Source organism: Myxocyprinus asiaticus, chromosome 18 (genome assembly GCF_019703515.2).
Source record: "Myxocyprinus asiaticus isolate MX2 ecotype Aquarium Trade chromosome 18, UBuf_Myxa_2, whole genome shotgun sequence".
Classification (NCBI taxonomy): domain Eukaryota; kingdom Metazoa; phylum Chordata; class Actinopteri; order Cypriniformes; family Catostomidae; genus Myxocyprinus; species Myxocyprinus asiaticus.
This window is the reverse complement of record NC_059361.1, coordinates 13,273,886-13,284,364: the sequence shown is the minus strand read 5'-3', so window position 1 is coordinate 13,284,364 and position 10,479 is coordinate 13,273,886. Positions and strand designations below refer to the sequence as shown.

The window sequence follows — 10,479 nt, the reverse complement described above, 5'->3', positions numbered from 1 at the left end:
TTTTTTTATCTGCCAATATATTTGTACTTATTCTATGTTTATTACTTATGTCAGCTATTGCTTTTTGAAATTTCATTGTACTGTATACAATGACAATAAAGTGTCTTATGGCATACAATGTGAATTCATTTGTCATTTACATGCAGTAGATCATATTCTCATAATGACTTAATTTTCAATATTCAAAATCAGTAAGGCACTCTGCAATACTGAGAGTACTGTAGTAAAAGAAGAAATTGGTCCTTTTGACCAGTGGAAGACATTCCTCAAGTGCAAGAATAAGCAATATAAGCTGTTCTGACTTAAAAAATCAGCCTTACATTGAATGCACAAAATGCAGCCTTCAGGTCTCTTATTCACAAAAACGAATAAATCAGTGTTGGCTGTCTAGAACAAAACAAATTGTTTTCTTGCTGAATTTCTAAAAAAGCTCATCAGAAGCTGGTTTCATTCATATGAGGTTTGGGGCTGGTGGAAGGTGGAGAGGCGGGGCTTTCGTGGCCAGACACATTCTCATTGGACGGGCTCTCGCTGGTCGGAGAATTGAGGGGTCGTCTTGGAGAGACAGCCGTTTGTGATTTTGCCGGACTTAGGGGTGAAGGAACAGGGCTTGGTCTTCTTAGTGATGATGATGAAGATGATGACGGTGTTGACAAGCAGACTGCTGGCAGGGCAGAGAATGATGGTGGCATTCTGAGGCCGAGTCGTGCTTCAAGCTCACTGCACACAGCTAAACTCCTCCTCCCCGCATCCAGGCCGCCTGCGTCTGAGCACTTGGCTCTCTCCTGACAGCGCTCCACAAAGCTGCCTCTTCGGATGGCTCCAAGGCCATCCCGGTCCTTCTCACGGTCAAGAAGGGCCCGGCTGGGGTGCGGGCTGTTGTTGACGCTGGTACTACTGGCTAGAGAGGACTGGCTAAGGCAGAGGTGGGACGGAAGCTCGCGAGGTTTGCTGAGAGGTAATAAAGGGGCCTGGCGAGGAAGACTGCTGTTAAGATGAATTGGACCCCGGAAACCACCTCCAGCACGATTGCTCTCATTCAACTGGGACTGCAGACTGTGGAGAAGAGGACATTTTTAAGGACATCATAATTTAAATAAGCAGACAACACTATCTATAGGTCATGAAGAGAACTGCAACCATAAACATATCTTTTAAAGGAATAATTTCATTCAATGTCATTATTGTCTCGCACTCATGTTGTTCCAAACCTCAAAAAACAATGAGTCTTGATGTTATTGACGTAGTCAACATATTTGATTTGGGGCGCTCCATACAGGGGTTGATCAATGATTTTATTTGATTTGATTTGAGAGTGAATATCAAATTACATTTGAGGATGAGGATGAAGGACTAGAGGCAGGACTAGAGGCAGAAAAGAAAAGTGTGTGTATGTTTGTGTGTGTGTACCTGCAGGTAGAGTTGCGAGAGGAATGTGTGAGCGAGGCAGCGGGACTCATGTCTGGCGTTCGGGTCAGAGCCAGATCACACTGGTCCAACAGCTCCAGAAGCTCCTCTTCAGTGGGGCCACCAAGAGCTTTCCGAAACAAACACAAATACGGAAGCAATGGAGATCACATTGAGGCAAAAAAGTGGAATTATTCCAACAAAATTTTGACTTTCATATTAACTTATTTGTCTCTCTAATGTGTTCCCTACCTTTGATATCCACTTTCCCTGCAATTTCCATTGCAGTTGTAAGGTCCCACATTTGGATGCTGCCATTGCTATGACCACTGAAGAGGTACCGGCGGGGCCTAGAACCAATACGGCTGGATCCCTCACATTCATGCACCACAAATGATGTGATGGGGGTCCCATCCACTGATCTCACCTCGCACACCCTTTAGAAGAAAGAGATTGCCCATTCCAGCTACACTGAATAAAACGTCCATGACTTAAATAATGATAGGCTGGTGTTCTATAGCTATTTGTGTTGATCAATGTACAATAATGTTCTCCAAACATTCATTTAACTATTCAGGTGCTTTTCTGTTCAAATGTGTTAGGTAGTTCCTTTAAATAAGTGGAGTCTTTGTAGGTAGCACATGGTTAAATTAAACTGACCTTTTCCCATTGGAGGAAAGTCGTACGTAAAGTTTGTCAGTGTCAGGGACCACACGCTGGATAAACACCTGCTGCTCATCTCTCTCCCCATACGGACCTGTCAATCAACACAATTATCAGTCAACACATTTTGGCCCAAGGACCAGTGAATTCCTGTTAAATGCGACTTGTTTTAATTTTGAGATTGCAACTGTAACCTCATGTATCCATTAAAACTAGCAGTTCTGTTGCGTCATGACTTCTCTTTCCATCTTACCTATATCTGTGCCGGCAGAACAGCCTCCATGACCATCAGTATCGTCCAATGAGAGGATCTTAAAGGAAGTTAGGGGGGTGGAGCCAGGCTGGGTGGAGATCATGCCTCGGAAACGCGTCACCGTCCAAGTACGAACATGATTGTTGTCTGCACACACTGCACAAAGAACTCAAACTACATCTTTGAGGGTAAAAAGGAATCAACAATTAGGATGGCCCAATGGCCCAAGGCCAGTGTTAGTGTTTCGGTCTATTTGAACTGTCACTTGCCTTATAAGACTAGTGCTGTTGATCATAGAAATGTGCTTTTAATGCTTTGCAAACAGATTTTTTTTTGTAAAATATAAAAGCTCATTTAAACATGTAAAAAAGTAATGTTGCATATGTAACGGTGGCCAGCTGATAGATAGCTGTGCAATGTGTATAAACCTCACTCTTCTGACATCAAGAGGTGCACTAGCGACTGACAATACAGACTATAGCCTTTAGACTCCTTGTTAGCGCACCCACCTCCCATGCCGGAGACGCCGGTTCAAGTCCCACACGGAGCGGGTAGAACAGTCTACCTAAAAAGCTATATTGAGTCATTTCAAAACTGGTAAAACTTACACTCATCTTTGCAAATTCTGTAGAATGTTGTTCATGGAGATTGTACTTTTGTACATTTGAATCGTTCCCCGCATGACACCGCACTTTTTTTCATCACAATTTACAAACTGGGTAACCATCATTTGGTTAAATACCCAAAGTTTATTTTTAATACCCAAAGTATTCCTACTGTACATCGCAGACTTCAACTGTTCAGGTTAAAGCTCCGACATTCGGTGTGCTTCACTCTGAATGAAAAATGAATTTATTTCTTCACGTCAGGTTGGTGAAGCTGTAAATGTAGCCGATTAATTTAACTGATATTTACAATGAAAATGTTAATTTCTTTACTTATATATTTTTTTAAAAATCTGAAAAAATCCCTGACTCACACAGTGCTGTGAATGAAAAAAAATGGCAACAGTTGCCTCCGCGTCTGAGACCATCAATCCACGCATCTTATCACGTGGCTTGTTGAGCGCGTTACCGCGGAGACAAGCGCATGTGGAGGCTTCACGCTATTCTCCGCAGCATCCACGCACAACTCACCATGCGCCCCACCGAGAGCAAACCACATTATAGCGACCACGAGGAGGTTACCCCATGTGACTCTACCCTCCCTAGCAACCGGGCCAATTTGGTTGCTTAGGAGACCTGGCTGGAATCACTCAGAACGCCCTGGATTCAAACTTGCGATTCCAGGGGTGAATGTAATACCCAATCATTCATACAGCTCGTGTAGTGTACGTGACATGAAAGTAGTGCCTTGATCATCCTGAGCATCTTGCGTCACTCGATACAACCGATCATTTATAATAGAAAAGTACATATGAGAGTGCAATGTCTGGCTGAAGACGTTGACCATCAATTACTTTCACTTGGTCGAAGGCGTGCCTAAGGGTTTCATCTCGTGTCTGCTCCAGAGGGAAATCCCCTGCAGGGAATCATCTAAGGGAAGCCGAGACTTCCCCCTCCCTTAAGTCATCCTGCCTTGGAGCTGACGTAGACGGCACTGGCTCCACCTCCCCAGTCAGAGCATCGCAAACCACACACCAAGACGCTTTGTTATAGGACCCATCCACACAAATTTCCCTCCATAAAGTGGTAAATGCCGGCCAATTCGTAGCCAAGATTAGTGGATGGGTGAGGCGGGGACTAACCGCCGCCTCGACACTATGCTTTTGTCTCAGAATTGAATATTCAGCATCACTACCGGATAACAGTGGATATCACCATGCACACACCTCACCTTCACCCTGTGACTAGCACCTAAAGCCTTGTCTTGAACCAGGCATTGATGGATGGAGGTTTGGTTGCATTCTGAATACACCAAGGCCTGGTATGTACCCCCCTTAATATTCACAGGTATGCGGTACATCCCTGCTTGAGGGTGCAGCCTGTGGAGCATCGGGGACCCGAACCCATGTCCCTACCTCCATCACTGGGCATTGGTCCTGGAAATGCCCGGGTTACCCACAGCTCCAGCAAACCGACCCAGTGTTCATGCCCACGGCAGCGAACTCACCAACCTGGGAGTAAGAACAGAGAGGGACAGGCGAAACCGGCGGGTGGTGCAGCCCCCAAAGCCGGGGAGCCTGTTTGGGAGGGGGAACTCCCCTATTTCTGGTTAGGAGGAACAGGACAGGAGGAATGGGAGGGAAGAGAAGAAGGGGAGCCAGGAGAGAGAGAGAGAGAAGGGTCTTGGGGATCGCCGGCTCCCGAATACGCTGCCATGTGGTCCTCTGCCAGTTGGATGGCTGTTTGACGCGACGCTGGGCAGTGGCACTGGACCCACTCTGCCGCCACTCTCTCCGGAGCTGCTGGGAGAAGGCAAACAGGCGGCCATGCTAGCCAGTGGTCAGCGAGCCGAAGCATTGGCGCTGCTGCTCGGGTGTCCGGCTGATCTGTTGCAGGATGGCTTTCTTCAAGTCGGCGTATACCACGAGGTTCTCGGTTGGTAACTGCTGCGCTGCGAGTTGGGCTTCCCCGGACAACAGTAGTATTAAACGGACCACCCACTGGGTGCTCGGCCATCCACAGGACCACGCCGTCCACTCAAAGATCTCCAGGAAGGCCTCCGGATCGTCTTGGGGGCCCATCTTGATGAACGGAACATGGGGCGTGGCAGTCACGGGGTCCAGGGTCACAGCAGCAGCCCCCTCATGGGGCAGCAAGCTCTGGAGCACCTGCCGGTCCTCCGCTTGGGCCTGGAGGAGTGCGATGAACCGCTGTTCCTGTTCTGAGCATAGCTCGAAGAGGGCCTGATGCTGTGACTGGTGGATGCTGGCGAGGGTCTTAAAAAACATCCTCCAGAGGTGAGGCATCCATGGCGGCATTCTTCTTCTTAAATCCCGGGTTTCGACACCACAACAAGTTCGCAAAGAGGTGAAAGGAGGAAGCGCGAGGCGGCGAATCCAACTCAAAAGGTATTTTTAGTTTACAACTCAAAACCACACTTTTCAGCAGCAACAACAATTCAACATAGTCTCTGGATGAGTGTGGGTAGCTCTCTCTGCGATGTCTGGCTTGCCCTTAAATCCATCTCCAACTCTTACTGCAATGACAAACAGCTGTTAGAGACAATCAATGACAGATGATGATCCTTACCAGATATAAGATGTTTCTCAGACAGCATGATCTTGGTAACAGGGCTGCGGTGAACAGAAAAGGTCTGGAAGAGTTGTGGACCAGAACCCACAGTCTCTGGATGCTGCACTATCACACGCACTGTGCCTGAACTAGTGCCATAAGCTATCTCAATCCAGTTCCCACTGTCACCTACAAACACAACAGTACACACATACTGTATTTATGAGATCAATTTTACAGTGAGGGAGTCATATCAATAACTTAGTACAAATTGAACGGAATATTGCAAGGAGAATATGAGCAGGTGTTACTTGTTTTGGGCGTCAAGTAGACACTTAGAGCAGTAATAGCATCTTCACTGGGGTCTCGATACAGCTCTGTCACCAACAAATCATTATCCTTCATCCGCAATGGAAACTTTTGGACATCTGAATGATACAGACATACATTTATATAGTGATCAGCATAAGCAACAACCAATCATGAATTCAGATTTATGTGTGCATTCAACTGAGTGCAGGAATGAATTTCACTTTACCTATGTAGTAAATAGATCCATTATTGCAGCCCAGAATGAGGAAAGAGCCGGCTGTGTCATAACTGTTGATGGGAACCACATCCTGGTTCTGTAGAAAAAGAGGTGGAGGCCTCATGAAATGACTTCTACTTCACTTATTCTTGTTTCAATACAACACATTCAAATTGGTTTCAATTCAAATGTAATGGGAAATGTATAGATGCTTTATCCACACAAGAACAAAAGCAGTACATCATTCAAGACAAAAGCAGACATTTTGAACTTTCGGTTATTTAAAAAAAAAATTCAGGTGCAACACATTGGCCCACTGACCTCAATTCTAAGTGCATTGCAATGACAACTAAGCAGTGTTTCCCAACCTGGGGGTCAAGCATTAATGATTTTAGGGGAACTGATTATGATTTCAAAAGCCACAATCAACAAAGCTGCGCTATAAACACAGATGTGTCTTTCTAGCTGCGTGAAAAAATAACTATTGTTAACAACAACAAAAAGAGAGAGAGAGAAAAAATAAGGGGCCATTCATAAGGGGATGTGTTCTTGCATTAATTTCAGTTCAGAGTTCAGAGTTTAGTATGTTAATGTGGGGTCATATTTACAGGATATTTGTCTTGGCAGACTAGATCTGCTACGCTTCTGCTGCAGAGCAAGTACTTGCTACTGCTAGGAAATAAACAGATATACTGAGTTAAGCATGTGGGCATACTGCTGCTGCTGCTGCATAATTAGAAAAACACAAGACATGCTGCATCAAGCATGTATGACATGCTGCCGCACAATTAGACATAAATAAAATCTCCACGTAGCAGATCTAGACAAGTTGAGCTTGGGAGGTGGAGGGTTTCAGAGAAAACTCTTGCAGTGTGCTGCAATGAAACCGGCTTACCTGTAAACTGTGCAAATTTAAATGTTAGGCAAAGAAAGTGTACACAAGTTGATTGGCTTTTCGATTACACATCAAATGACCTACCAGCTTACACCATGTAAGCCGATTGGCTTGACAAATCACATGTGAGTGAGCTGATTGGCTAACAGATAACAAGTTCAAAGAACCTATTAGCTTGCACCAGCAACTTCATCATTTTTGCAGCTCAGAGCCCAGCAAGCTTGACTTTACCTGCCAGTGTTTGGTGACAGCGTTCCATACTCCAACTTTGCCCGTGTGGCTGGTCGCAATGAGCTGATTTCCTACAAAGAACAAAGCCTCCACCGGCACATTCAGACTGAACACACCTGCAGATCAGTAAAAACGGACCCTCACAAATCAAAACATTACTAACACAGCAGATTGTCTTATCTGAAGTGCCGTGTAAACAGATCTACTATGCAGGTGTATGACAAGAATCCAAAAGCAACAACATTATGAACTGGAATCTTACCAATTTCATTGCCATTGCCATCAGGACAGATAGCCCATAAAATTATCTCAGTGCCTGATGCCACAGCAACCATCTTATCATTGTCTCCAAGTGAACCAGCCATTACTTTAGCATTGAGAGCCACTCTGTCAATCACCCAGTCTAGACGTGGGCTTGTAAAGACCTGTTGCCATCCAGTAGACTCCTTAACCCTGAACATGGGACAATAATATCACAACGTTAACATGCCCTGTATGAAAATCCAATACATTACCATTGGTTATTTGCCAGTTCAAGAGGAACCGTACCTGTAACACACTACAAACTGGGCATAGGCCACAGCAATCCAGTTATGATGACCACATATGATTCTGACCATGCCAGGATCAGAGACCTGACCTAAAAACAGAAATCACATGGTTCAAAAAAGATATTTTAATAAAATTTGTAATAATAATCAACTCATTTAAATAAAGGTGAGCCTAAGAGAATTGTTTATTGCAGGCTGCAAAAACATAGAGTAGATTAGAATAGAATGGCACAGAATACAGTATAGAATAGAAAGGAACTGAATAAAGTAGAGAAAAACAGAGCAGACCTGGCACTCTTTCCTCCATGGCAGCTTTTCCCAGGATGCCAGCATTGCCCAGGTTAGGTGGCATGGTGTTACTCCTCCTGACGGGGGCTCTCTCCACAGGCTCTGCACGCCCACCCATGAACTGGGGTCCTGCCACACTGTGCCTGTTTCTCCGCTTCACTGGGTACACTGTAACACACACAAACACAGCATTATAACTATGAGTCTTTCTAAAAGATGCTCTCTCAAAACATGCCTGTATTGTGCAAAACCGTGTCGGTGTGTACAGGGTTTTGAATTATTGTGTACTCTGTAGTTCTCACCTGGTGGTGGCAGGTAGCCATTGAACAAGACGTTCCCACAGGAGGACCGATCCAACTCATCACACAACTGTAGCTTTCGCACTGGGGATATAAAGGCCTGATTAGAGGCAACATAAACCACATGGTACATGCATAAAGAATATATAATCTGCATTCTATCTCTGCTCATAACTCTTCACATTGTAAGGTCTAAGACACACATATATAGAGTTATTTTAATTTAATCTAATGATTTTATTGTTTCATTAGTGTCCTGTTTTAATTAGTATTATTTATTTTGTGTCTTGGCATGAGTATTGGGATGGGTAAGGATCATTTACATGAAAAGGGGGGGAAAAGATAGAATGTATTGTAAACACTGTCTTTCTTGTATATTTTAAAAAAGGTCAATAAAACAATCACATGGTACACATTTCTACATCAAAGATGATCTTGTTTAGATCCATTAGAACAACCCATCCCGTGCCGACCTTACCCAGCGGTGTGATTCCATAGAACTCTGCCTCGTGCATTAATAGGTGAACATCTATGGACCTGTAATAGAAACAGTTGCCATTTCATACTACATTTTTCCTGCTCAATCAATTCTATGTTAAAATAATTAACTTGTCATAAAATGCCATATGTGGGCTGTAGGTTTTACCTTGGGTGTAGCTCTTTAGTGCGCAAGAAATTCAAAATGGGAGCAAAGAGAGATGGATCTCTGTCTATAAATATCTGGTAGTGAGAAAAATCGCAACACATCAAGGACATCTACATTTAAAAATAAGAGATGCATCGCACGAGATAATTTTTGTATAGGCAGACTGTGCTACAATATTTATAGTAACAGAAAAGAAACCTTACCGCTCCTGTCTCATCTTTTAGAGTTGATATCCGTCCACTTAATAAACTAAACAAGGAATAAATAGCACTTTTTAATATATTTGCAACAATATTTTGGCAGACACGATATAATTTTTAAGCTTTGACCAATAATCTCACCATTTAGTCTATCAAAACAGTATGATGTACTGTATGAAGGAAGGTTCAATGCTTATTTATTTTTTAAATAAAATGCATAAAACCAGCATAGCAATATGGACACATTTTACTTTTATCTTTGATGTATCTGCTACTATAAACCTGCATATGTTATATGCACTATTATAATGAAATAAATATAATATTTTAATACAAACATTATATTTTATGTTATATGCACGAACATTTTGAATATACACTGAAAAGTAAACAAATATCTGATCTAGTTTAGGTGATATAAGACACAAACCTTGAGAAGAATGAATCAGGAACCCATGTCAGAGTCTGTCTGGAGGTACTGAACCTGTTTTAATACATATAAAAATAAAAATCAATTAGACATAAAGAAAGAATTCGTCTTCCATTTACAGTATTTCAGGTGTCACTGCAACTTGCATTAAAATACTGCAGATCATCACAGTTTTAAGAGTTAATAATACATTTATAATCATCAGTATTAACTAATGGTCTGCTATGTGAACTGATGTGAGATCAGGCCTTACAGCTGCTGAATGCAAATGTTTATAATCATACCTGTTATTATTTACAATGAGGAGGCTTGTAATAAAGACGTTAATAACGTTTCTAATGTACAGTAACAGTAAGTGAGTATCTTAGTAAAGTATGCAGTTTGTTTCGAGCAAGATTTTAAATACAGCAGCTTTTAATACACAACCTTTTGCCCCCGACGTTTAAATGAATGATCTCTCCAATCCTCGCCATGATAATCCTTTTTATGGGCAAACACTATCATATAACATATCTTATCGGATATTTAAGGAATCATTAATACTGACTCCATAATAAAATAAATAAATATAAATAATAATAATAATAATAATAATAATAAAGCTACTTTATCACTGTTACCGTCTTCAAACAGCGGAAGAACGGATGCTTTAGCGAAATGTTTCATGCGGAAGTGGAGAAGAGTACATTTCAAAATAAAAGTCTCTACCCTTAAAAAATAAACCGCTTAAAGTCCTGAAACTCGACATCTTCTATTTGAATTCTCAATTCAATTAAGTTGTGTTCAAAGTGAAAACTACAAATTGTCAATACAAATTCCATTTTTAAATTATAAATATTTTGTGGAAATATAATTTACATGTTTCATTTGGACTCCATCTTGCCCTGCCTATTGCCATTACTGTTGCATTA

The 10,479-nt window shown here is 42.4% G+C and overlaps 1 protein-coding gene across 1 annotated transcript; it reads right to left on the bottom strand.

The window, feature by feature from the left end:
• Positions 1 to 84: 84 nt before the first annotated feature.
• Positions 85 to 10,227, bottom strand: shkbp1 (SH3KBP1 binding protein 1). The gene is made up of 18 exons (XM_051724361.1): positions 9,995 to 10,227; positions 9,569 to 9,622; positions 9,142 to 9,187; positions 8,939 to 9,012; positions 8,771 to 8,829; positions 8,296 to 8,376; positions 7,994 to 8,161; positions 7,704 to 7,794; positions 7,417 to 7,607; positions 7,155 to 7,270; positions 6,038 to 6,125; positions 5,811 to 5,927; positions 5,518 to 5,688; positions 2,324 to 2,479; positions 2,068 to 2,164; positions 1,660 to 1,844; positions 1,411 to 1,537; positions 85 to 1,056 (listed from the first exon to the last, which is right to left on the bottom strand). Exons 1-18 carry the CDS (start codon positions 10,039 to 10,041, stop codon positions 435 to 437), a joined length of 2,490 nt encoding a protein of 829 aa, XP_051580321.1. The 5' UTR covers positions 10,042 to 10,227; the 3' UTR covers positions 85 to 434.
• Between the last annotated feature and the right edge of the window lie 252 nt (positions 10,228 to 10,479).

Excerpts from the sequence above, each read along its gene's own strand:
- shkbp1 (XM_051724361.1), bottom strand. The coding sequence starts at position 10,041 with ATGGCGAGGATTGGAGAGATCATTCATTTAAACGTCGGGGGCAAAAG. Across the intron at positions 2,480-5,517 it reads TGAGAAACATCTTATATCTG|TGTGTGCAGACAACAATCAT; the intron begins GTAAGGATCATC and ends TTCTTTGTGCAG. Across the intron at positions 1,057-1,410 it reads TCTCGCAACTCTACCTGCAG|TCTGCAGTCCCAGTTGAATG; the intron begins GTACACACACAC and ends TCTTCTCCACAG.